Source organism: Quercus suber, unplaced genomic scaffold (genome assembly GCF_002906115.3).
Source record: "Quercus suber isolate HL8 unplaced genomic scaffold, Cork oak 2.0 scaffold_554, whole genome shotgun sequence".
Lineage (NCBI taxonomy): Eukaryota > Viridiplantae > Streptophyta > Magnoliopsida > Fagales > Fagaceae > Quercus > Quercus suber.
In genome coordinates this window covers 335,220-361,319 of record NW_027070002.1, presented here as the reverse complement: position 1 = coordinate 361,319, position 26,100 = coordinate 335,220, and the positions used below count along the sequence as shown (strand labels likewise).

At 32.9% G+C, this 26,100-nt stretch overlaps 5 protein-coding genes across 5 annotated transcripts; 2 read left to right on the top strand and 3 right to left on the bottom strand.

Moving 5' to 3' along the window:
• Positions 1 to 2,309: 2,309 nt before the first annotated feature.
• LOC112024415 (calmodulin-like protein 30) lies at positions 2,310 to 3,098 on the bottom strand. The gene has a single exon (XM_024057051.2). It carries the CDS (start codon positions 2,990 to 2,992, stop codon positions 2,435 to 2,437), a length of 558 nt encoding a protein of 185 aa, XP_023912819.2. The 5' UTR covers positions 2,993 to 3,098; the 3' UTR covers positions 2,310 to 2,434.
• An 871-nt stretch (positions 3,099 to 3,969) lies between these two features.
• LOC112024441 (protein disulfide-isomerase SCO2) lies at positions 3,970 to 11,051 on the bottom strand. Its single transcript, XM_024057078.2, has 3 exons — positions 10,364 to 11,051; positions 9,020 to 9,146; positions 3,970 to 4,258 (listed from the first exon to the last, which is right to left on the bottom strand). The coding sequence occupies exons 1-3, from the start codon at positions 10,745 to 10,747 to the stop codon at positions 4,185 to 4,187; spliced, it is 585 nt and encodes a 194-aa protein (XP_023912846.1). The 5' UTR covers positions 10,748 to 11,051; the 3' UTR covers positions 3,970 to 4,184.
• Positions 11,052 to 16,320: 5,269 nt separating this feature from the next.
• On the bottom strand, positions 16,321 to 23,338 carry LOC112024433 (receptor-like protein kinase At3g21340). The gene is made up of 9 exons (XM_024057067.2): positions 23,175 to 23,338; positions 19,579 to 20,125; positions 18,211 to 18,674; positions 17,804 to 17,942; positions 17,375 to 17,446; positions 17,211 to 17,279; positions 16,969 to 17,040; positions 16,783 to 16,854; positions 16,321 to 16,608 (listed from the first exon to the last, which is right to left on the bottom strand). The coding sequence occupies exons 1-9, from the start codon at positions 23,257 to 23,259 to the stop codon at positions 16,596 to 16,598; spliced, it is 1,533 nt and encodes a 510-aa protein (XP_023912835.1). The 5' UTR covers positions 23,260 to 23,338; the 3' UTR covers positions 16,321 to 16,595.
• LOC112024432 (uncharacterized) lies at positions 22,294 to 22,886 on the top strand. Its single transcript, XM_065764384.1, has 3 exons — positions 22,294 to 22,404; positions 22,535 to 22,657; positions 22,750 to 22,886. The coding sequence occupies exons 1-3, from the start codon at positions 22,309 to 22,311 to the stop codon at positions 22,879 to 22,881; spliced, it is 351 nt and encodes a 116-aa protein (XP_065620456.1). The 5' UTR covers positions 22,294 to 22,308; the 3' UTR covers positions 22,882 to 22,886.
• A 66-nt stretch (positions 23,339 to 23,404) lies between the features above and the next one.
• On the top strand, positions 23,405 to 24,524 carry LOC136061399 (uncharacterized). Its single transcript, XM_065764358.1, has 5 exons — positions 23,405 to 23,515; positions 23,646 to 23,768; positions 23,861 to 23,944; positions 24,044 to 24,130; positions 24,226 to 24,524. The coding sequence occupies exons 1-5, from the start codon at positions 23,420 to 23,422 to the stop codon at positions 24,310 to 24,312; spliced, it is 477 nt and encodes a 158-aa protein (XP_065620430.1). The 5' UTR covers positions 23,405 to 23,419; the 3' UTR covers positions 24,313 to 24,524.
• The last annotated feature ends 1,576 nt before the right edge of the window (positions 24,525 to 26,100 follow it).

Below are 26,100 nucleotides of genomic sequence, written 5' to 3'. Positions count from 1 at the left end.
CGACTTTCAATTGGCTTCAAGTTGTTTTTTTTTTTTTTTTTGAAATATTTCTTGAATGCCCAGAGTTCTTTGCTATTCTGCAGTTGCTTCATCCTCTGTTCTACAATGCATGTCAAAGAATGTGCTTCTTACAATTGCTGAAAGAGTTTTCGAGTGAAAACCCGTGGGTTTGATTGCATTGACCAACCTTTACAGTTCGGATTTTCGGTTTAAGGATTGGCAGGAAAATGAAATTTTTTAAAGGAAGAGAGTGTTTAAGAGAGTGCGTAACATGGACTATACAGACTAACTTATCAACAGCAACCACATGATAATACTGACCCACATGACGTGACTAAGGATGAAGCGATTATAGAAACGACTTTCAATTGGCTTCAAGTTGTTTTTTTTTTTTTTTTGAAATATTTCTTGAATGCCCAGAGTTCTTTGCTATTCTGCAGTTGCTTCATCCTCTGTTCTACAATGCATGTCAAAGAATGTGCTTCTTACAATTGCTGAAAGAGTTTTCGAGTGAAAACCCGTGGGTTTGATTGCATTGACCAACCTTTACAGTTCGGATTTTCGGTTTAAGGATTGGCAGGAAAATGAAATTTTTTAAAGGAAGAGAGTGTTTAAGAGAGTGCGTAACATGGACTATACAGACTAACTTATCAACAGCAACCACATGATAATACTGACCCACATGACGTGACTAAGGATGAAGCGATTAAAGATGAAGTGCCTAGGTTGAAGAAGTGCCTAAGCCATATTATAATACTGGGCCTACGTTGCCTCTCTTCATTAGAAACCTGCACAACCACTCAAAACTCAATTTTCACCGCTCAATTCTCAAAAATGTGGGCCACAATGGTGCAAGTATTTTTTGGTTTAATTCTCTTCACTCAATTCTTATTACTCATAACTCAAAATATTGAGAATGAGTGATGAGAATTGAAAATAACATTTTGATATTTTTCAAATTTTGAGTTATGAGTTAAATGACATTTTGGTAATAACACATGATATGTGGGACTCACTGTACAAACTTGTCACACTCAAAGTTAGACCACCCTTTATTCTTTTCTTTCTTTTCTCTTTTTTTTTTCTTCATACCATATTTTTTCTCCTCTTCTACTTCTTCCTAGGTTCGAAAGAGTTTGAGGAGGAAGAAGACCATACAATTCCATCATCACAGTTAGCATTTTATTAAAGTTACTTAGTAAAGTTAAGTTACTTTATTAAAGTTGGCTAGTTAATAATTACTATCGCATTTTTCCTCTCTTCATAGTAAAAACACAACTATCTGATATAAAGTAACCGTTTGGTTGGAGGGGTGGAAAAGTGGGAGGATAAAAAATTGTGAGAGGATGGAAAAGTGAGAGGATAGAAAATATTTTAATTTCTGTCATTTTTGTTTGGTTAAGAGTGGAAAAGTGGAGAGATGGAAAAAAATAAGTTTGAACAAATTTACTCATATATCCTTATTAAAGAATGATACCCAATTAAAACAAAAAAGTGACAAATAATTTTTTTTTTTTTTAAAGCAACCCAAATTTATTATAAAAAAAAATCATGTCCCAAAAAAAATCACGTCTAGTTTAAAATAATAAAAAAAACAACTATCACGCCCAAGCCCTAGAAAATCAAAAGAAAAAGAAAAGGCAACGTTACTGCCCAAAAAAAAATAGAATAGAAAAAGAGGCAACTGAACGAAGCCCATTTACACATGCACATGGACATGGGCATTTTTGTCAATCAAGAAAAAATATATCTCCACTCAGTTTTCTCTTTATTTTGAGAAGAAAACATTTTGGTGGGTCTAGAGAGAAAACACTTAAGCTCTACCATTTATTTTCCTTCTCTCTCACCCAACTTAACACATTCCAAAAAAAATTTTCTTCCCATTTTCTCTCCAAAGTTTTGCATCCACCTGTTTCACCTCCAAACAAACACATCATTGTTTTTATGGCCTATGTATCTTAATTTTTGTGACTACATTAATAACAAGATTCTTCTTTAGCCACAAATAACCTCCAAGTATAATTGGACTCATTTGCAAAAAGTAAAGTGCTAACTAGTAACAAAAATAGTAATTTTATTAAAGTTATATTAAAAAAAATTAAATTACTTTATTAAAGTTGGCCAGTTAACTACTTTTTAGTTATCTTTATCTTCTCTACATTGCCATTTTTACCTTTTCTTCCGCACTAAAAAGACTATTAAGACAATTAAGTGTTCTTTTTATGGTTTGTGTATCTTTCTTTTTGTGACTAAATTAACAACATTATCTTTCTGGTTTGTTTCGTATATTTCACTGGAGGAAAATTAAATAAATTAAAATAAAAACTACATTAGTAAAATACTTTTACATTGATTTTTTTGGGCAAATCTTTTACAATGGAATCTAGCCAATCTAACCAAAAGAAGCCCCTTCTACTCACACAGCTAGACCCTTCTAACGATGCTGCATGTTCTGAGTCATCATAGTCATGAATTCATCCATGTTAACCATACCATCTCCATCAGTGTCCACTGCTCTCACCATTCTCTTGCAGTCCTCTATGGTGCATCTCTCCCCAAGCTTCCTTAACATGGCCAAAACTTCATCTGGGCTTATTTTCCCATCACCATTCAAATCAAACGTTCGAAATGCACCCTGTATGTCCAAAGTTCTAACCCCACCACCTTTCTTTTGGACATCCATGAACTCTTTGAAATTAATAAAACCATCACCATCCAAATCAACCACTTTGAAAATATTTGGCACATCTCCAATCATGTGGTCTTTTCCCATAGCTCTCAACATGGCCTTGTACTCTTGCTGAGAAATCTTCCCATCTCTGTTGGAATCAAACTTATCAAACACTTGCTTCATCTCATCTAAATTCGGCTCGAAAGCAAGTCTTAAGTCTGAGCTTTGCCTGTCCCGAAAGGAGAACAAATGGGATGGCTTTCGCAAGAACTTTCTTTTGGAGAGGTTATATTGGAATTCTAGGAAGCTCATCTTTGACATTTGTGTGATGTTGTTTCCCAGTTGATGAGTGGGGGAGACACTAAAATTTATGTTAGATTTGAACTTCTAAGTTCTATCAGCCTTCAATGTGTTATGGCAAAATGTCTTCCTATTTATATGCAGATTGCAGAGTAAGCCAGTTTGGGATACTTGAAAAGATCGATTATTCTTTTCCCATTGGTAGCAGGATAAAGCAGAAATTTGAGGTAAGGCATTTCGTTTGTTTTCTTTTCAACCTAAAGGTAGAACACGTAACAATATATTCTGTAGTGATAAGTACGATGAACAGATGAGGTTTGTGGAAAAGCGATAGTGGCAAAAAAATAAAGTATTTCTTTGAGAAGGTTTTAATTCTCTTTTTTGGCTTGTCCTGTGATCTCTCCTTTTTTGAGTAAACCGAATGAATAATTATTTGGGTTAGGTTGGATTAGGGTTTAACTTGATTGGGATTTAAGTAGACCAAATAATTACTTGGGTTAAGTTGGATTCAGGTTTAACTCGATTGGGATTGGGTTATGATCGGGTTCATGTCAGAATTACTTGGAATTGAATCGGGTTATTACTTGTAGACCTTATAATGCATCAGTTTGCCAACTTGCTGGTGCTCTATTACTTTTTTTTAGAACATTTAAATTCAATGTAGTTATATGTTTAAATTTATTCAAAAAATGTAATGTGATGTACCTAAGTTTTGTCCTTAATAAATTAATTCTATCAACTTATGATTACAACAACAAAAAAAGGAGCTTTTGCTAATTGATTTTTGCTAGGCTTACCGTAAAATGGTGTTTTAATCCGTTGGGTTAGCATGTCTAATATGTACCAACCGTTTTTCAAGCTGATCCCCCGCCTCCCAAAATTTTCCATGAGTTAGAAATTCCTCCACCCACACCCACTGTTATCCTTAAGGTTCTAATCCAATTTTTTTAGTCCACTGTTTGAGGCATTTATCTTTTTGAGTACTGGAAAATCATGACTTCAAGTCACAATTTCAATGTGCGTGTATAAATGTGTAAAATAGTGTGTAATAGCATTTAGCTTTTATCTTTCAAGGGGTGAACCTAAAAGGTTATTACATGAAAACTATGAAGAAAGTTTGAGGGAGAAAGTACAACTCATCAAAACAATGGTAAAGTATTATTCCCGAGTTGGAAAAAAATAAATAAATAATAAAAACTATATATTGATTCAGTCATGGTGGTTTTCCATTATCCAAATCCTCCATTACTTCAATGTCCGTGCGAGCTGTTATCTTCTGCACATATCCTGCAATCACGAATGTTTGTGTGTGAACTCCAGAACCACTAACTATTCTAATCAAACATCCACAATTAAAGAGAATTTAACACTCCACACATACAAATCCATGGAGGAAACATATAGCAATTTACTAGGTAGAATTCACAAGAAAATTTCTGAATAATAATAACAATTTGAAAACTAAAGCTACATATTTGATAAGGAAAAGCAAGTGGACACGGAAGGTATACACAGAAAGCAACATCCATGACCTAAGGAATCTAGAAAGTCTATAGATCATGAAATTCTTTAACCCCTCTAAGAAGAATAAAGATCCCTAGATTTAAATAATAATAAAATTAAAAAAGGAAAATATCCTCAACTTGAACAGAACTTCTACGCAATCAAATATCTTTATATTTCCCTCCCTTCAAATATATCAAAGAAAGAATGCAGAAGTTGTTGACAGACTGTTTTCTTGGTCTTAGCTTTCCACTTACAGGAAATTAAATTGGCAAGCTAAGGAAAACTCAACAAAGAGTGAGAAGACAATGGCTCACTGTATTGTTCCAATAACTTAAGCTATTAAAATATGGTAAATTTAATCATTTAATCACATATTTCTAACACTCCCCCTTAAGCTATCAGGATCTCTTACTCTGATACCATGTTAAATTACCGATTGTCCCAACAATATAAGTTATTAGAATATGGTAAATTTAATCATTTAATCATATACTTCTAAAACCTAGAATTCATCGGCTATGTAAAAAGATAAATGCATCATGCACATTACTTGATTTAATTCTGAAGAAAAAGGAACTTGTGTAATGTGTTACTTGGAGCTTCCATATTCATCTGACGTGTTGACTGACCTACTTCAATAAACAATTCATGATAAAAGCAGGGCCTCAATTCTACTGAGAGCCACAGAAGGATAATTCAAAAATTCCAATGTAGATCCTGGTTTCAGATTTCAACGCATCTTCATAAATTCATCCCATAATAAATCATGACTGAAACTTGACAGCCCTCTGACCATAAAACTCATTGACCACACTGTTGAAACCACACCCATTATACCTTAGAGACTAGAGATCAAATTAGCAGACTAGCCTAACCCTTCAATATCCATCTGATATGTTGTGACCAATAATCACAAACAATTCATGATGAAAGCACAGAACCTCAAGGATCTCAACCCTATGAGAGCCACATATTGAAAACCAAAATTTTCATTGTAGAAATCCCTGGTTTCAGGCTTCAATGCATCTTCATAAAATTCCATTTAACCAAGTGAAAATTTTAATTCTTCAAAACCATGTGTTTTTTGTATCCATCCTATCATAGACAGTCTGAAACTTAAACAGCACTCCAACGATAGAACTCATTGACCACAATGTTGAAAAAAAACAACCTTCATGCCCTAGAGACCAGGGAGTAGCCTAACCCTTCAACCAAAACTATTTCCAAACAGGTATGGACTTGGGTGATTCAAAAGCTTCACAGAAATGCATGAGTCATCTATGTCCCCTTACAATTTTTTTTGAGTAATTCAATGGTTACATCAAGTGGAGGAGGTGGGATTTGAACCTTGGTTCTCTTTGTAAAAGAGACCTAGACAGTGCCACTGTGCTACAAGGTTCTTGGAAATTATGCCCCTTACATTCCTCGACACAACAATGCTACATTTAATTAACTAATAAATTAAATTGTTCTATATATCTTTCGTATCATGCTACATGTCTCCCATAAACTTTTGGTAGTTAGGTCTTTCTTGAAATATTAAACTTTAGCTGTCCAACAATGGGTGGCTTATCAAAACCAGAGTGATGCAGCCAGGGAAGATAAATGTGTTACTACTTCGTAAATTTGTCTATTCAAGATTAATCACGTGTGAAGTCAATTGAAGTAAAAGTAGTGTGGTTTAAAGGTCTAGTTATATGCGTCTTCTAGTTAAAACAATTTTTAATTTAGGTTTTTATTTAACAAGTTATGATCGATTTTGTTTTGGGGGAAAAACTATAGTTTTAGCAATCCTAGCAAATTATAGATATTTTGGTAGTTTAGTCGAGTCTAGAACTTTTTAGGAGATCCTAAAATATCTTAGATTTTCTCTTTGCTGAGTCCATGTTAATATTTTACTAGTAATTAACTTAGTAAGCTTTTAATATATTGGTCAAACTAGGAGTTCTAATACTACTAGTGTACAAGAAGGAATCTTTATATAAATTTATGCTCAATGTTGTACTTTGAAATAGATAGAGTAGACCAAAAAAATATTGAGTGTTTTTAGTATTGAGGCACATTGGCCTTATTGTTCTTTTCTCCCTTTCTCTTCTCTATTTACTTCTTCTCTTTCTCATACTATTGTTCATGGGTACTATTTATATAGCCCTTGAACATCATATATTTCTCTTTTTTCCTTCTTCCTTACAACCCCCAATCAAGACCTTCCTCTTACCTATCAAAAACCAAAAAGCCCCACATACTTTCTCTACCAAATAACCATAAATAAATAATAATATTTAAAAAAAAAAAAAAAAAACTCATTGAACCATAGCCAATTTGGAGCCTTAACCTTTTCTTCTTCAACTCTAAACCCTAAGTCTATAAATCCTCCTTATTTTTTTTATTTTTTTATTTTTATAAGTATAAATCCTTCTAAACTTTAACCCACAACAAGCACATGTAGACAAATGAAATCATCAGTACATATCAACCAGAAAAAGGAGAAACCAAACGACTCAGTTTCAAATCAATATATCCAGCACGGTTGGCATTAGAAGCAAGTCCATATCAAAGTCACTTTGAAGAAACTCTACTCACTTCCATAAATTATCGCTTGGAAGTTTAATTTTTCTATGTTATGTGTTTTCATTAATTGAGCTATTTCAAGATGCATAAAACTTTTTTTTTTTTTTTGATAACTAATAAGATAAATTGATATCAAAAAGGAAACACCCTAGTACACAGGGAGTGAACAAGGGGACAACAAATCGAAAACAAAAATTGCAAGAATCTAGGAAAACAAAATAAGAAGGGAAAGATTTGTTTTGCAAAGCAAACAACCAATCCAACAAAGTTCTAAAAAAGAAAAGCTAGAGGTCCGGAATAGATCTCTCAATATCTTCAAAACAACAACTATTTCTCTCCCTCCAAAGACACCACATTAAGCCATGAGGAATGATGGACCATATAGAACCATTTCGACGACGACCAAAGCTGCCTTGTCAACACCCTAACAGCCCCAAAACAGTATGAGGCATAGCCCAAGATACTCCAAATAAACCCAAAACCATAGACCATAGATCCATAGCAACGGGTAAATTATATTCTTGTATTATTATAAATTATATTCTTGGATTATTATAAAACTTGGATTATTATAAATTATATTCTTGTAGGATGCGCCATTGCTCAACAACTGGTAAGCTATCACTTAAACTAGCAATAATTATTTACGAATAATCTCCAAATGTCATTTTGTACATTACAACAGCTTGCAGACCTAAGACAAAACATAAAATCTTGAAATTCTCCTACTAAGTAAGATATGATTTTACATGTTTGGAACATTGATGCACTTATAACTGAAATGATTATCATAAAAAATACTTCAGTGAACAATTTACTATCATTACTTGATTGCATGATCAAATGTCTCAAGCTACAATCATCCTACTGTACCACACAGCAGTTTGAGGTCAATTGTTTCATTTTTTTTCTACTTTACTCTTTCTTTTTACATGTGATCAATGTTTAGATATCATGAACATGCTGTTGTGCTGATAGTATCAAATCCCAATGACTGGAACATGAAAGTTGAGTGAATGCCTACTGGTGAAGAACTTAGTGGCCTTACTATACCTATTTTACATGGTATGAGAAACCTGAAAAGAAGAAGGAATAAGGAATGGTACACTTAAAAGAATCTAGCAAAGTTGAATGGGCAAAAAGTACCATCTAAATATTTCCAGATGGTTATATGGAAAAGAAAGCTGTGGCCAACTTAGCTGATTTAGAATCTAGAAAAGCACAACAATATTATCTACCATAAGGAATATTCCAAAGTTGGTGGTGGAAATGCTTAAGCTTTTATCCATAGGTTATTCTGTTGGCAAGCAAGTTGAGTTAGGCTGTCAAGGTCCACCTCCCCGAGGAAATTACTACGAAACTTCTCATACAGGTAAAATTTTAATACATCAAGAAATTGATGCAGAAAAATGGGTACTTGAGAACCAATAGAAATATTATGACACGTGTGATCTTTTAAAAGTTAAAACCAAGATTAACATTATACGTCATATGAGCACTTTCATAATCTACTCATTTGTGTTTCTTGGTGCCTGCTTCAAACTGGTATAATGCTTGTATTTATGAATAACCATATACAAACCATCCCCCATCTTAATCTTAAAGCAATAATTCTCAAGCTCCATGCCTTATCAAAAATAATTATTCTCAAGCTCCATGCACATTTTTTTTTCATGGGGATGTTGTTAGTTCAGTTTCACGAATCCTGTAAATCTCTACTTTCATGAATCCTGTAAGTCTCTCCTAGTTGGTATGTAATCTGTTTCTAGAAAATATATCATAATAGGGTCTCAACTACAACTAAAAGTACAAAGTGGGTGAGAATATAAGCATGTACTTCACTCCAGAAAAAATACCCCACTATTCAAGCCTATTCATTCAAAAATAACAACTTGAGCTAAAGAAATATCAACATGTTATAAACACTAAAAAAACAACTCTTTTTGCAGTGCTAGTAAAGAAGAAGAATACCTATTCCCTGACAAGGTATGCATTTGCAGATAGTCTCTTTTCCTCTTTTATTATAATAGCTGACAAGTCCCGATCCTTGGCAACTTCGACACTTTCCAGTCCATTCGTACACAACTTCCTTACAGTCCTACAAATCCAAAAATGGATCAAAATCCAATGATTTTCTTTTTCTATTTTTTCTTTTTTATTTTTGGGGTGTGTGTGCCTAAGGGGAACTACAGAGGTCTCCTTTCAATCTAGACACCTAATTTTTTTCTTTTCTTTTTTTCTTTTTAAAAAGAAGCTTCTTTGGGACTTCCCTAATATTTCAATGAGCTCTAGCTAAAATCAAACTTCACTAATACACTCAACACGTGTATAACTTACCCAAAAAAAAGTCTTAGTCCCACACCAATGTGTTTGGTTATAGATCCTTAATGGGCTTAAAATTGAAGTTGGGCATACCTCGAAAAAAGTAAAAGCAATACTAGTGATACAACATTTTTCACAACTATTAATAAGATTGATTGTGATTAGAGTAACATCAGTTTCACATGGGTCAATGCTCCAATCCCAACAAGCATGTAAACTGTCAAGAAAAAACGTTGTAACAACGTTGCCATCATGGACTTATTGAAAATGTAAAGCTTTAAAAAGTAGTATACATGCTGAATAAGCCGGAAATAAACTTTGGAAATGTAACTTTAAACAAAAAAACAAGAAGGACAAGCGCAAGAGTCTTGTAGCTCAACTAACATCTCCTGGTGTTTCCAATCCAATGGAGACGTGCAGGGTTTCAAATATCTCAGCTCAACAATTGGGGTTCGGTTACACGAACCCCTACTGAGACTACTATATGAGTTGGTTGATTAAACAACATCCTATTAACCAAGTATATCTCTCATTCACTTTTTAAACCAATGAAATTCGAGAATGTTCGTATTCCTCCACTCAGCCAAAAAGGTAGTAAATATGACTTTTTATGTTGTGTTTGTTTCCATATTAACATTTTCTAAAAAATTAATTATATTCCAAAAAACATTTTTCTAGAAAACTATATCATTTTCCATCGTTAAGTAGCAACCTCAAAATAAGTTAGAAAACTATACCTTGACTTTCCTTATTTAGCTTCCTTAAAATAAGTTAGAAAACTATACCTTGAATTTCCTTATTTAGCTTCCCATAAAACAAGAGTTATTTTCTAAAAAATTTTAGTGGAAAACAGTTCTAAGTCATGTTAACCTAAATAAGAAAAGTTAAGAGATAATCTTTTAGCTTTTTTTTTTTTTTTTTTGATGCTACCAAGGAAAATTCTTCGCATAAGATTTTCCCTTGAAACAAACAGAGTAAGTAGGAAATAAAAACCTCAACTACAGGATTGCATCGGAGCCGTTGATCGACAACTTCGGGTGGGACCGGAGAAGAATCAGGATAAGTCATTGGCAGTGGAAGAGCGTCGCTATTGTCAGTCAAGTAGCTCTCTCTGTCACGCGACCATTTCTTCTCTTTCGCATTCACTTTGCCGCCATTTTTGCCGGCGCGCCGAGCCGAGCCGTCGTTAGCGGCGGAGTCGGAGTCGATTCCGATTCCGATGGAGATATCGGCGGAGGAGGCGGAGATGGAGGGGAATTGGAACCATTTGCGAGGGAATGTGGGGCCCGTCGGATTTATGTCGGCGGCGGAGGCTCGGCAGCGGAGGGCGGAGAGCTTAGCTGAGAAGAAGAGGGAGCTAGGGTTTGTGACGAACATTCGAAACGCTACCGTTTTTGGTGGTGGAAAAAACGCGGTGACAGTTGGTTGTTGTTTGGTTAGTTTTTTCAGTTTTTTTTTTTTTTTTTTTTTCTTGGGGGAAAGAAAGAACTGGTTCTGTGAACTTTGTGAAGTGGAGGTTTGTTTGGGTTTGGGTTTGGGTTCTGAGGGTTAAGATTGGATTTAAGTTTAAGACAAGGTCCACGTAGTCACGTGCAACTGAAGACAAGTGAAACTATGCAAACGACAACGAAATCTTTGTCGTTTTAGCTGCCTAAATTCCATACATAATATGATTCAACTATGAGGAATAACTAGTATGTAACCCCGTGCTACCGCACGGGACTGGTTAATTGTAATGATGCTATTGGCCAAATTTTTTTTTTGGTTTTGTTCTTGTTTTTTTTGGGTTTATTAGACGGACGATAGAATTAAATCAAACAATGAAAAATATATATTGCATTTTATTATTTAAGTAATGCTATTGGTCTTTTTTATTTTTTTGGTTTATCATACATAGGATGACATTAGATAAAACAATGAATAAAAAAAAAAAAGAATATTGCATTTTATTATTTAAGTGATGCTACAGTGAAGAAAAAAGAGAATATTGTATTTTATTATTTAAAAAATATAAAGGGACATTAAAAAATAAAAATTGATCATTGAATTTGGAATCTTTTCGGAGGCGGATATGAAGCGCTAATGTATGAGAGTGTGAAGTAAGGAAGAGTGGGATTGAACATTGTGTTTGAACCCGACCTTACTCTAAGAAATTCATAAGGAGGAAGAGAGGGTAGTGTGTGAATCTAGTTGGTAGAGGTTGAAAGAGGAGGAGACATGGGATGACGATATGGAATTAGGAGGAGATGATATTTTGCTTTTGTAGTCTTTCTTGTTGGACCCCTTGGTTTTGGTTGTAGGATTAGAAGAGTTCCAGACTATATTGAAATCACCCATAAAAGTGTGCAAATGAAACGTTCTTGCTTAGGCCAATGAGTATTATCATTGTGGTTTTCTTGGCTTTCGTGTTAAATGTTAATACATCATTTATTTGGGCACAAAAATTAGAAAATTTAGATAAAATACATAACACAAAATTGGAGTCCAATTTATAATCTCTATAAAAGTGTACAGGTAAGATGTTCTTACTTACGCTAATGAGCATTATCATTGTAGTTTTCTTAGCTTCCATGTTAAATGTTAATGCATCATTTATTTGGGCACAAAAATTAGAAAATTTAGAAAAGATACATGACACAAAATTGGAGTTAAATTTATAATTTAATTAGATTTTTTTTTGAGTTTTGGTTAGGACAAGTGGCGCAAAATTGAGAATCCAATTGAAATCTAATTGGATTTTCTCTTTGCTTCACCTATTATTATATATATAGATATGTCTACAATATTTTGAAAATATTTTCATAACAAATCCTAATTGACAGATTGTTACTGGTTATTATTGTTGACGCAAAAAAGTAATTTTAGTGTTAGGTTCAAATTTGAACTAATAACAACTAAACCACCTATGATTTGTTGTAAAAATGTGGTTGACGTAACAACTCTCTTCAACTATTCCAACTTCCAACTTTGATGGGATTTTTTTAATATAACCTAAACTTGGTTGAATTATTAGTTTAGCCCTTCAATTATATATATATATATATATATATTTTTTACGCTTTTCTTAATAAAAGAAGTTAATTTTGTTTAAATGAAAAATGAGATCCAATTACGAAATTCATTTAATCTTGAAAGTTTAAGGACTAAATTGATATAGTTAATAATTAATTGACCAAATTGAACCTGGTTCATTTTAGCACTCACATTTTTAGTAAGAAAACTATTATGTCCACAACATTTTCACAATAAATTCTAAGGGTACATTTGGTAGACTGTAACGGTAATTACATAGGAATAGGAATAAGTATTACAAGGAATATAAGATGCTGTAATGTAATACTTAATATTATTCATTTGTTTGGTGACAAAATCCCAAAGACAATGGAATAAAACATTTAAAATTAAATTGTCTAAAATACCCTTATTATAAAATTACAAATACACTTGATAAGAATTAGTTTAACGAACCCAATCTTGAACAAAGGACCTCCAACAAACCCAATCTCTCTTCTTCTTCTTTTTTGTAAATAAAATTGCTTTCATTTCATTGTATAGAAGTAGCTACATAAGTAATCAATTGGTCTTTCAAAAATTATTGTGGCTCTTCAATCAAGTGTCCCACAGTTGTAAAATTTGACCAACAAACTACAATCTTACTTGAACAATGGTAAAATACTCAATTTTTTCAAAGTCCTCACTCTTGATTCAATATCGGGTTTTGCTCTTAACCCAACATTAGCTAATTTGGCATAAACAAGCTATATGAAAATATTTGAGAAACTTTAGTTTATCAATCGTACTTGAGCGATTTTCATTTAATGTATAAATAGCACTTTACAATTTACAATAAGTCTATAATTTAAATAAATTTACAAGTGATAAATAGGCATATTTAAATACAAGTTTGAATCTTATACATATTGTCTATTATCTATCTTCTGGTGTTTATCTTCTTAGTAGACTTTGAGTTATTTCCAACTCTATCCTTTTTATTTGCTTGTGGCTGTCTTTCAAACTTTGTCTTATCGCCTCCTTTATTTTTTAATTTGCTTGTGACTGCTTGTGTAATTCATACACGACAGGTTGGTTAATACTTATAAAAATCCTATTTTATTGTTTTTGAAATCGCAAATATAAAACAAAAGTTTCAAAACAAAAATATATATAATTTCAGAACAGCCTATTGAATTGCAAATAAATTTTCTTGTTTGTTTTTTCCTTCTAAGCTTGTTTTTCAAAGTGCATAAAGGACGCCAATAAGTTTTGGAAAACACAAAAAAATAGTAGAGAGAAAGAAAAAGGGGGGAAGTACCTGTGGAATCACAAAGATATAGTAGGGGAGAAAAAAAAATCTTAAGAAGAGAGAGCAGCAATTGAGAGGAAAGAAAGGTCATACCTGTAGAAAGTAGGAAAAGTTTTGAGAGAAGGGACATAAAATATTTCAAAAGGGAGGGAGATAGAAAAATTTTGAGAGGGAGATGAAAATTTTGGAAAAGCGGGTAAGAGGGGATATTTTGGGAATTTTTTTAATTGAGTGTGTTATTAAGTGAAGGAATAGGAATTCAGACCTTTTAATAAAGAATGACTATTCCTCATTTTAAGGAATAGTTATTCATAAGGAATAATTATTTCTTGTAATAAAAACTTTACCAAACAACTTTACAACTAAACTATAAGATTAGTTATTACATTACAATGTCTATTATAGTCTATCAAACGTGCCATAAGTAGCTGGTTGTTATTGATAGTTGTTACTAATGGGCTAAAAAGTAACTTTAGTGATTAGTTCAAATTATAATCAATAGCAATTTACCACTTATTATTTTTTATGAAAGCGTTGTGAAAATGTTAGTGGTTTAGTATATACAAACTTGGAAAGTTTATTGAACGTGTTTAGAAATGCACAACATTGCCATATAAGGCATAGCAAATTGGCTTAGGTATATCATATAGAAATTCAACTCGAAACAAACTAAAGAACTACACTTAGGCCTTTTGTTTTGGGTTTCAACTTTCGAATTGTGATGATGATCATACACATCATGATTGCAACAATAGAAAAATGTGCTACACAATAGTTTAGAATTAATTTAATTCTGTTAATGAGTACCTAAGAACATAAGTTAAGCATTAATAAATGTTCAATAATGAGCTGTAATATACATTTTTTGAATAAGAAAATTTCTGTTAAAAATATATTAGACATATTAGTCCATTGTAATAGCCCTAAGCCCACCTACTTTGTGTACAAGAAAGTCTCCTATTTGTACTAAAATTTTATGATTTAGTCTACTATATATACTCATATTATGGTTCATTATAACACAAGCTTGTACTACACTCTTACAAAATAAAAATGTAGGCTCTTTTGTAAGTGCTAGAATTGTAAATCTTGTCTTCCCACTCACTTCTTCCCTATCCGCTATGTCTTCTATCTATATTATCTCAAAAAAAAATTTTATATATATATATATAAAATAAAAATGTAACCCTTAAAGGTCTCCTTTGTGAACATAGGTCAACAAGGCTAAACCATGTAACCCTCATGTTCTCGTGTTTTTATTCTATACTTGCTCTTCTATATCGACTCTAGCATATACAACATGGTATATACACATCAATACTAATATTTAATAATATATTTGTTAATAATCTATTGGCTTACACACATAAATTTGTTGTTGTTGTGTGTACTTCTTTGGATATTTGTACACAATTTGGCTTTAAAAAATGTATAAAAATATTATTTAATAAAACTTTAAATGCATCTTAACCATTATTTTTAAGGCAATCAACTAGTCGTAAACAAAAGCCATCAAAAAATAAGTTATATATGCACCATTCCTTTAAGGGTCCGGTCAACAGGTGTCTTTAGGGCATTTATTCAAGGTGGCGCCAAGGGTTAATCAAGGTGGTCACATGACCACCCTAACTTTTTTTTTTTTTTAATATACCTTAAAATTCTTTGATTTTTAAATTAATATGGATCTTTTGACCATCCTAGAAAAAAATAAAACTTGACCATCCTACAAAAACTTGAATACCCTTAATAACAATTGAGTCCATTAAAAATAAAATTCAACCTTTCCAAAATTTTTGTCCGTTGAATGTTAAACTAAAAAATTGCGAGAAATGCTATGTTTACAATATTTTTGCAACATTTTCGTAAAAAATCCTAAGTTGAAGGTTGTTATTGTTGAATAGAAAATCAATTCTAGTGATAAGTTCAAATTAGAACCAATAAAAACTTAGGCTTTGTTGTGAAAGTGTTACAAAAATATTGTGGATTTAGCATTTCTCAAAAATTGCCCAAACAAACAAATTAGCCTAAAAACCCAAGTCAAACGTTTAATTGTGATTTTTAAAATTATGTTTTCAAATGGCATATTTTAAAATTGCTATTTTTTTACATTAAAAAATGCACAATTTTCAAATAGCTAGTCTATTAGTGCTTGCTTTAGTCTTTAACCAAATTTATTGGATTTATGTGATACATTTTTTTAAAAAAGATAATGCATTTTGTTTATATTATTACTTATTTAAGCAATATGTTGATAATTGAATGGGAAATCAGTAGCTTAATAATTGCTTGATTGTGTACATTAAAAAAAATGTAGCAGATAACATTAATAGTGAAACTATTATATCACACAACGATTTCATAATATAAAAACTTGTGAAATGAAATTTTAAAACTTTATGTATTTGCATATGTTTTTATTTTGTGATGTTAATATATTCAAATTTTATTTTGATTAAAATTTTTTAATGACCATCCTAAAAAAAAATTCTTGGAGCCACCACTGCATTTGTTTATATACTATTTTGGGGAATATAAAAAGCTATAAAAAAAACTAGTTATTTTTTCATAAAAATTTGTTTCTCACTTTCTTTAATAACTCATTCATTAGAGATTAAAGTTATTTCAAGTATGTAATATAACATGTTAGTTGTATATATTTGGCTACTCATACCAAAGTTGTATATTTGGTTTGTTGACAAATAGTAAAAAAGTGAGAAGAGAGGCACAAATATGCAGAACTAAAATCAAGGCTAATTAATCTCTCTTTCCCTTCCTCCAAGGCAATCATTTACAATGACACAACTTGTATAGTTTCATCGAAGGCATAAAACTTCCCAATTTCATCCTAAACTGGTGCAGAGAATATGTTGCTCCTCTCTCATCTATCCTTCTTTATGATCATGTTAAATTCTTTGAATTATATCAAGAAGACACCCTAAAACAAAAGCATAATTATCAGCTTGCCTTTAGTTGCAAGACTTGGTCAAATTTAAGTATATTAGCAGAAAAGTCAAACTAAAACATTTTCCAATGCAGATTATAGAAATGCAAATGTGATGTATTTGTATTAAAGCAAACTAAGAGGAAAAAGAGGATGTATTGTGCTTACAGAATGTCCATGTCTTTTCTATTTTGTAGTGTGGTGGGAATTCTTGTATCAAGATTGTTATTTTGAAGGTATCTATTAACAAAGCATTTCATTAAACTTGTTATCTCTACTAAAAAAAAAATATTACAAAACAAACAAACGAAAAGATTATAGTATTTGATAGGTTTTTTGGATAGCGATACTTACAATTGATGTAGTTTTTGAAGTAGTCCCAATGATTGAGGAATCTCTCCTTCAAACTTGTTATTCTCCAAATTCCTTCATTAGAATAATAAGAATGAAATTTTGTTGTTAATTTATAAATAAATAAAAAAAAGTAGAAAAAAGAAAAACAAATTGATCAAGATGTTGCACACAAATAATGAATCTAAGGAAGCAGAGAAATTATACGAAATAAAGAACAAAACGTAAAACATTTGTTAGCATACAGAGTTTGTAGTGCCTTCAGTGAGCTCATTTCTGGGATTTTGCCTGAGAGATTGTTTCCCCCAAGCCAACTGCAAACAAATCACTCCCCAATATCATCAAGATGTAGTGGTATTGAGCTAGTGGAGTAGTCAAGTAGCATAATTAACAGGACTAGATTGCTTACAGATGGGTGAGTGCAGTTAAATTGTCAATGCTTGAAGACAGTGATCCAGACAGTCCAGCACTAGTTAAATTCCTTCATATAAGAAACATGTCGAACAAAAATCAAAGTCAGTCTTAATTCACAACAAAATCTTACCTATAGCACACTTGAATATGGCTAACTACTTAACTTGATTAAGGATTGGTCCTCCTATTCACAATTAAAATACAAAATCTATTTGAACAGCAATAGAGCTTCAATGCATGTAGTTAACCCCCCCAAAGATATGTGAAACTGTAATACTTTATACTTCTTAGATTGGCTAGTAAAAGGAGTTCAATGAATCCAAATTCTGCCACTAGCATACCTTATCTTGTGATTTTATTATGTTTCATAGAAATCTCTGTATTAATAAAAATTGGTTCATGTAACAATTTTAAGTAAACTTACACAGCGATAACACGAGCAAATTTCCCAAAAATAGAACATGTAACTCCCGTCCATGAATTCTCTTTAGGCAAGCAAGGATCACCGCTCCAATCAGAAGGTGGATTATCAAAGCTTCTAGCTAACTTTTCCATTGCCACCACTAAATACCAAAACAAATAAATGGTTAAGTAAGACAACATAAAGGGTTCCAAAAAGCATATATTGCAGGTATAAAGTGGAAGCAATAAGTCTAAGGACAAATTTTCACAACTATTGAAGTGGCATGATATGATTATTGCTAATAAAAGTGGTGTAGATCGTGAATCCGTGTAAAGAGATGTTCCAATCACAACCTGTCATGTTAGCAGTTGTGAAAATTTGTATCTTGGCTTTACTTAAGTAGAAATGAGATAAGCTTAAGGGGCTACCATCTCTTGTGAGTGTCCTTCCACCAAGAGGCACGATCTGAAAGACCTCACCAGCATTGATCAAAGGGCCAACAGGCATCCCATCTGTAGGAGTCAAGACAATCTCAGTCTGCCCAGATAGAGGCCATTGTGTCGAGTAAACAGTCACACCATTTGTTGTAGCATTAAGATTAGTGAAGAATTTCCTGTCATTCAGAGAAACATCAAAAACTCTCCAGCTATATGGACTGGGGGTCCGATTGTCCTGGAAATAGAGTGAGATATAGTAGCTGGTATTAGGAAGCGCCACAGGTGGCCACATGATTTGGAGTTTCTTTACTCCACTTGTGGAAATTGCTGTGCTAAATGCCTGTGCTGGTGGGAGGTTCCAAAAATCTGAAGAAGTTACATTGGAGTGGCTTGTGACAACAGGGTTCTTGTCCAAGAATGGTTGCCATAAACGGTTGAATTGGTCATCTGGATAACTAGGTTCATATGTTTAGATATTCACCATCAGAATTCTCTCAAACTTCTATTCCACATTTTGTTTTCTTCATTTTACATTTGTTCGATTGCTAAACAAAAAATATTGCATATGGAAACCAAAGAAACAATTCTAAATCAAAGACTACTACCATTACATTTAGTTGTTTTTGACATGATTTTAACTATAAATAGTTAATAATGTCCATTACATGGTCCATCATTCTTAGCAAGTTCACTTACTTTTACAAGGTTTTTTTTTATACTGTTTTTGAAGATGAAAATATACAACTATTCAAATAAATCTAACAAATAATATGTATGTTTCATGGCCAAGATATTTTGAAATCAATCAAGTTTAAACCATTGATATTTTCTTGATTTTCATACAATGAATTAACAAGATCATTTAATAACAACATCTTTGTAAAATCCTAGAATTATAAGACATGTAATAATACTAATTGATACATAGTGATGATACAACTACTACATAAGTTTCATAATTGATTGTCAACTTTTAAACACAACAAAAAAAAACAACTTAAAATTATTTATTATGTTATTAACATGACACTAATCACATTAATAGTCACGTCATTTCAAAAGCTTTTTTTAGTTATAAAACTATGGTAACTCTAACATTTTCCAATGGATACATGGCATGGATGATTTGGGTTTAATTCATTTACTATATAGAGAGATACATTTAAAATCTAATTCCAAACCTTAGATTGATAAAAGCCATATTAGATACTTTTCAAGATTAATGTTAATTCTTTACGCATTCCATTTCATTAAATAAATCACTTAGCTAGGATTTTGGTTTGTGCAACAAGTTAAAACTGATAAAACATATACATAAAGAAAACAATCAACAAACTAATTTCCCTAGCTACTACATACCCAATCATGTCCCCCTCACTTCCAAAGCTACTCCTCGCAACTGTACTAAGCGCATACTTGCCAAAATCTGTGGTGTTATATAAGGAATCCTCTAAGAACTCCAACTCAAGAGCTGAGATAAACGGACTTGAAATAGTCTTCTCATTCCTAGCCAAGCACACGCTTAGCATCTTTCCCATGGCAACCACCACAAGCTCATAAAAAGAACTGAGTCCATTGGCATGGTCCTCTGTAGTATTCACAATGCTCCATTTAGTCCCATCTACAATTTGGTCGAATACGGGTGGCTCTTTCCCTCCATCGAAACGTCCATAATAATACGTTGTTCTTAGCAAATACTTCCCTCCTTTGATCACAGGTATCTCATAGCAATATTTTCGTGCAGTCGGGTCGGGAAAATACCGCAATGTGGTTAGTATAGGCAACAAGTTTGAGGCTTTGAGGTGTGTTCTATTCCCAGATGATGTGAACCCCACATCTGAGATGTATTTGACACCATTTGTGATTACTTCGTTAGATGGGTCTGCACCACAATTTAGAAGAAAACCTATAACAAGAAAAACAATGAGAAAAATATAAATATGTGTCATATTGAATTTTCATAATGAATGACGTTGTAGCATGCATGAAAAAAAATACTTATATACATTGAAAGGATACTAGAATGTATCAATCTTTTCCATTCCTAACCTTAATTAATCTATTGAGTATCCATAGTCGACCCCAAAAAAACATAATTATTTGGCTGATCAAATAGAAAGTCTTCTCTCTCTCTCTCTCTCTCTCTCTCTCTCTCTCTCTCTCTCTCTCTCTCTCTCTCTCTCTCTCTATTCATGTTTAGACACTTGTGGAATATAGAGTGATTAACTTTTTTTGATAAATCAACTGAATTTCATTGAAAACAAAGAGTAGAACCACTTACAAACACAACTGACAAAGCAATAACAATAGTACAGACACACCTAATTTCATGACTTGTTGATTTGTGCGACTATGAATGGTCAACAAAAAGTGGTGGGTCCATGTAATCTGTATTATTGTTAAATGATAAATTTTGGGACACATACTGGAGCCATCAATTGTTAGCCCTCATAGAATTGCAGTATGTTCTCTTAATGTCCCAATTTATCCCAAAGTACTTAAAAGGATGGATCCATTCATTTTGTTGCTGGTTGCCATTCTGCCTTTAACATCTCTGCTTATGTCTTGATAGCACCACCATGGATTCTGTTATTTCTTTGAATCCATACATTGTATACAGTAGCCCATACTATCCATAATGCAGCTCTAAAACTTCTGCCCTTGAGGTTTGCAAAAGGTAGGAATAGGATTCACTAAGCATAGCCTCATTACAGTTTTCCAATTTCTTTGTGTAAAAGAGCATTCGAAGAAAATATGGCGCTTGCTTTCGATGTATCTCCGAAAAAAAATGCAAGCACTATATCCTGTTAATCCCCACTGCACTCGTCTCATTCTCGTTGACAGCCTCTCTTTGACAGCAAGCCAGCCAATGAAACCGTGTTTAGGAATTGCATCTGAAAACCAAATTAACTTCCACCATGGTTGACCCTCATCCTTCATCCTGATTTCATCCCAAGTGGCTACACAAGTATATACCCAGAATGGATGCTAACCAAATGGCTCCATCCTTCTCTTTTAAGTGCACCGGGCCTAGCTTTCTTTTGGACCATATCTTCTAAATTTTGATGTTAATACTAATATTAAGTGTATTTCCACCCAAATTACTTGGAAACTTTGTGTTGTTTTTTTTCCTGGAGTGTTCGTGCATGTGAAATTGCCACAGTTTTGCTTTAAAAACAAAAATTGTTGAAAAAAGCACCCCATGAGCTGAAATTTGAAAAGGTACTTTTTTGCACTGTTTCAAAAATGCAAAGCCAGATGCCAATCTATGCACTGTTTCAAAAACACAATTTTCTTAATAACGCAAAGCCAGGTGCCAACTTTTCTGCGTTATCAGCAAAGTTGCAGGCCTAAATGGGGCTCTTAATGGGTTGATGGTGGTCATTCTGCTCTGGGATGAAGTGAAGCAATGTTGGGTTGCATTATTTAGAGCAAATAGTGGTGGAGGTTGTTATTGTGTATAGAGACAATACTATAATTTATACGTGATCTAGGGAGAACTGCAGTTGTTGGGAGAAGTAAGGGTCGTTTTTGAGATTTTTCCTTGTTAAGAATCAAGTTTAAAGTAAAATCCTGTAATCTCTTGTGTGGTGTTGCTGGTCTTTCTTGGAGATATGAACTAGGCTATGAGGAATTCGATGGATGGGGGCACACAAGTTCATGTCTTTTGCCCATTAGATTAGATGGAGATGAAAGTGGAAGCAGTCTCTTTCTCTTAAGATTTTGGGATCTTGGGCTCAGAAGTCAGAACTTCTGATTGAGAAAGTAGCATTAGGCAAAATCAAATGGCAGGAGAATCCTGTTTTGACTGTTATGTGAACTTAGCCAAAATGGTTACACTTTCTGCATCATTTTTAAGTGAACAGACCTTTTAAGTTGTACTCTTTTTAAGTGATACTAAATCTTCAATAAAGTTTTTTAGTTCCCTATCAAAAAGTAATACTAAATGAGAACAGTGTCAAAAATTTCACTTGCAACTCAGATCCTTCTGTGTTCATGTAAATTTAATAGCTCTTTTTTTTTTTTTTTCCTTTTTTAAGAGTATCTGGCCATACGATATAGAGTGCTTATTTAAGTAAAAAAAGTGAAATGCACCTTATGAACTATTTATTATGCAGGGAGCTCCTTGATTCTATGCAAGCTGGAACACTGGAACCAGAAGTTGCATTTCTCAATGCATCACTTGTACGATTATTATTTTTTATATACATACTATATCCTATTTCTTGTTTTTCCATTCAATTTCATTTCTCTATCTTTTCTAAGCTACACTTGGTTTGATTTCTCTAATTTCACCTAAATAAATTATGAACAGATTCCAGATGTTTTCCCTGTTCTAGCAGCTGCGCATAAGACACTTGTGTCTAAGTCACGGGAGTCATTGACAACACGCACTCTTCATTCAGAGCTTGTTTTCAATTACTCGGGATCTAAGCATGTAATCGTTTTTTGCTAGTTAACTATGGTGGCTCATTTGCATATTTTTCTGTTATGTCAGATGGATAACTTCTAGGCTTCTATTTTGAATAGATAACAGAATCTTTAAAAAGGTGTGGCATCTCTGAAAGCACAACTTACATCCTTGCTGCTCGTTTCAATGCTACACTTGATGAGGTGAGATCACTATTTATGAGTGAAGTAGCAGATCATATTTGGTATTGAGTAAAAAGTAATTGCCCATTCTGGANCCCCAAAAAAACATAATTATTTGGCTGTTCAAATAGAGAGTGTTCTCTCTCTCTCTCTCTCTCTCTCTCTCTCTCTCTCTCTCTCTCTCTCTCTCTCTCTCTCTCTCTTATAAGAATTGTGTTATACATTTTTAATAACATCAAATGAATGAACATAATATAATTGTATAATGTAAATCAATGAAATTGTTTTGGATTAACAAAAAGAAAAAAAATGTTGTGCATGTTTATATATGTTATGGTTGTGGTTAAATGTGATATACATACCTCGAACGTCAGGAATTGAAAGAGAGTTTGCACATAGAGATAAATGGATGCTAACAAGCCAAAGAAGGAAGATGGAGAGGCACATATCGATGGGGTTATGGCACCCAGAAAGGATGCAAATTGGGAAAGTTTTGTTGGTTTTTTCTCTCAAAACAAACAGAGAATGAGAAATTTTTTTTTTTTTTCCTTTTTTAAGAGTATCTGGCCATACGATATAGAGTGCTTATTTAAGTAAAAAAAGTGAAATGCACCTTATGAACTATTTATTATGCAGGGAGCTCCTTGATTCTATGCAAGCTGGAACACTGGAACCAGAAGTTGCATTTCTCAATGCATCACTTGTACGATTATTATTTTTTATATACATACTATATCCTATTTCTTGTTTTTCCATTCAATTTCATTTCTCTATCTTTTCTAAGCTACACTTGGTTTGATTTCTCTAATTTCACCTAAATAAATTATGAACAGATTCCAGATGTTTTCCCTGTTCTAGCAGCTGCGCATAAGACACTTGTGTCTAAGTCACGGGAGTCATTGACAACACGCACTCTTCATTCAGAGCTTGTTTTCAATTACTCGGGATCTAAGCATGTAATCGTTTTTTGCTAGTTAACTATGGTGGCTCATTTGCATATTTTTCTGTTATGTCAGATGGATAACTTCTAGGCTTCTATTTTGAATAGATAACAGAATCTTTAAAAAGGTGTGGCATCTCTGAAAGCACAACTTACATCCTTGCTGCTCGTTTCAATGCTACACTTGATGAGGTGAGATCACTATTTATGAGTGAAGTAGCAGATCATATTTGGTATTGAGTAAAAAGTAATTGCCCATTCTGGAATAAGTAAATTTTAGTATTCTGCCAGGTGAAAGCCGTTGAGAAACTTATCCATGGGAAAGAGATTGACTTGGAGGAGTTAAAGGGCAGAGCAAACCAGGCCCAGATACAAAAGGTTTGCAATGATTTTGCTTACATCTTTACCAGTTTTCTTTCCTTTTCCTTGTGCTGCTTCCATTGACTAATGAGCAATGACTTCTCATTTTTCAGCAATATAAGATTACTGGCCCGGAACTAGGGATATCCTCACTTGCAGATGCTATTGTATGCCGGATTGCTGCTCGTGACGCCCTGTGAGAAGAGTTATAATCTATTAAAATTTTAGTTCCTCTTTTTTAAACTACCTTAAGCAAACTGAGTTAGGTGGCTTGGTAATTAATATCCATCTGTAGTCCAATTAGACCTGATATCTGCAGTAACATGTGGGATTTGATTAGCAAAGCGGAGGGTCAATGTAATTTTATAAATCACTGATGTGCTATATGAAATCAGAGAAAATTTATCGTTAATTTCTGATGGTTGTTTGGACTTTGGACTTGCTGTAGTCCTGCAATTCAATTGGCATCCATGGATTGAAGGACAAAGGTGCCCATCAATAGCCCACAAAGTTATTGTAATGTGTTAATCCTTGTCTAATGCAAAACCACATCATCACCCAACTGCGTATAGCACACTTCTCCATTGGCCAAAAGCTAATTTGAGCTAACACAATATGGCTATTTGTGATGATATGAATCTCAATTCTCAAATTAAGTTATTCTTTGAAAAATAAATGAGTCAGGTTAATGGATACTTATAGAGTATTTGATAATGAACTATTTTATGTTTAAGAAAGTTTTGATATTACTTTCATAAAAAGTATAAAAAGCTACCCAAATTTTATTTTTTTCTTATTTCATAAAAAGAATCTAAAATTATTTCATAAATCAATGTTTTTATGACATTCATTAACTTTTTTTCAAAATAAAAGTAATGCCTAGTGAGTAATTCTAGTATCAAATAAAATATTATAACTTTTGTCACAATTATCTTACGTGATAAATTGTGACTGGTTGTCTATCACTTTTATATAAACTCATTATTTTTTCCTTTACCACTCACAATCTATAATGTAAACAGTTATGGCAAAAATTGTGGCATTTTATATGAGCTTAATTTTTTATTATTTTTTTTTTTATGTCAAATATGATCTGTGGGCCTTGGGAAGCTTCAGCTCTGGCCCTTGTGGTTTATGGAAGAAAAGAAATGGAGCGGCAGGCGCGCACTGCACACAAAATTGATATGGAGAAGTGACCGTTTCCTTGCCGCGTATATATATGGGATGTAATGCCCCCACGTCCAAATACCAAAGTACTTTTGAGAAAAAAAAAAATAAAAGTTTAATACTATAAACCAAAAAAAAAAAAAAAAAAACTATGTTAATCATTTCCTTCAGTCCTAAGTAAACACGACGTCGAATCAACGCTAACCGGTAATGGGTTATAGCCGGTGGCATTGCCTATTGACATGTCTACCCCTTCTTTTAGTCTTTTTTTCCAAAATCTTGCCAAAAGCCAAAAGGCTCTCAAGTCTCAATGCCTTGAGTAGATGCCTTCTTCTTCTTCTTTTTCTTTTTCTTTTTTACTTTTTATTATAATAAAAAAAGAAGTTATTAATTAATAATTACTGAGGGAAATTCCTGGGTCTTTAGCTAAAATAAGGAATGGAAGATTTAGGGGATCTTTCCCTCAATTGTAAAGAGGCAATTGTGCAATATTATAGGCAACAAAATCAGCTTCCTTAAGTGTGAATAATGATCTTCCTCAAAAAAAAAAAAAAAAGGTGTGAATAATGATAGTACAATCAATACATTCAGCAAATCTCTTTTATAGGTTACAAATTTATACCCCAAAATTAATGTAAATAATATAATTCAAACACATATCAATAACAAATTTAACTTTTCCTAAAATAAAATATACAAATTTCCATGTAAGATCATATTGCACAGCTCATTCAAATAAAACTGGACAAGCAAGATACTTGAATTCTTAATAAAGTTTGGAATAACCCAAAGAGGAACCAATCTTTTTAAACTTTAAAATG

What these genes read in the sequence shown, in the direction of transcription:
- LOC136061399 (XM_065764358.1), top strand. Translation starts at nt 23,420, where the DNA reads ATGCACCTTATGAACTATTTATTATGCAGGGAGCTCCTTGATTCTATG. An exon ending in ATTACTCGGGATCTAAGCAT is followed by an intron (nt 23,769 to 23,860) that starts GTAATCGTTTTT and finishes TATTTTGAATAG; the next exon opens with ATAACAGAATCTTTAAAAAG. An exon ending in TCAATGCTACACTTGATGAG is followed by an intron (nt 23,945 to 24,043) that starts GTGAGATCACTA and finishes GTATTCTGCCAG; the next exon opens with GTGAAAGCCGTTGAGAAACT.
- LOC112024432 (XM_065764384.1), top strand. Translation starts at nt 22,309, where the DNA reads ATGCACCTTATGAACTATTTATTATGCAGGGAGCTCCTTGATTCTATG. An exon ending in CATTTCTCAATGCATCACTT is followed by an intron (nt 22,405 to 22,534) that starts GTACGATTATTA and finishes AATTATGAACAG; the next exon opens with ATTCCAGATGTTTTCCCTGT. An exon ending in ATTACTCGGGATCTAAGCAT is followed by an intron (nt 22,658 to 22,749) that starts GTAATCGTTTTT and finishes TATTTTGAATAG; the next exon opens with ATAACAGAATCTTTAAAAAG.
- LOC112024441 (XM_024057078.2), bottom strand. Translation starts at nt 10,747, where the DNA reads ATGTTCGTCACAAACCCTAGCTCCCTCTTCTTCTCAGCTAAGCTCTCC. An exon ending in GATGCAATCCTGTAGTTGAG is followed by an intron (nt 9,147 to 10,363) that starts GTTTTTATTTCC and finishes TTGGATTTGTAG; the next exon opens with GACTGTAAGGAAGTTGTGTA. An exon ending in CATACCTTGTCAGGGAATAG is followed by an intron (nt 4,259 to 9,019) that starts GTATTCTTCTTC and finishes TCGTGATTGCAG; the next exon opens with GATATGTGCAGAAGATAACA.
- LOC112024415 (XM_024057051.2), bottom strand. Translation starts at nt 2,992, where the DNA reads ATGTCAAAGATGAGCTTCCTAGAATTCCAATATAACCTCTCCAAAAGA.
- LOC112024433 (XM_024057067.2), bottom strand. Translation starts at nt 23,259, where the DNA reads ATGTGCCTCTCCATCTTCCTTCTTTGGCTTGTTAGCATCCATTTATCT. An exon ending in TTCAATTCCTGACGTTCGAG is followed by an intron (nt 20,126 to 23,174) that starts GTATGTATATCA and finishes TTCTTGTTATAG; the next exon opens with GTTTTCTTCTAAATTGTGGT. An exon ending in CTGAAGGCACTACAAACTCT is followed by an intron (nt 17,041 to 17,210) that starts GTATGCTAACAA and finishes ATTCTAATGAAG; the next exon opens with GAATTTGGAGAATAACAAGT.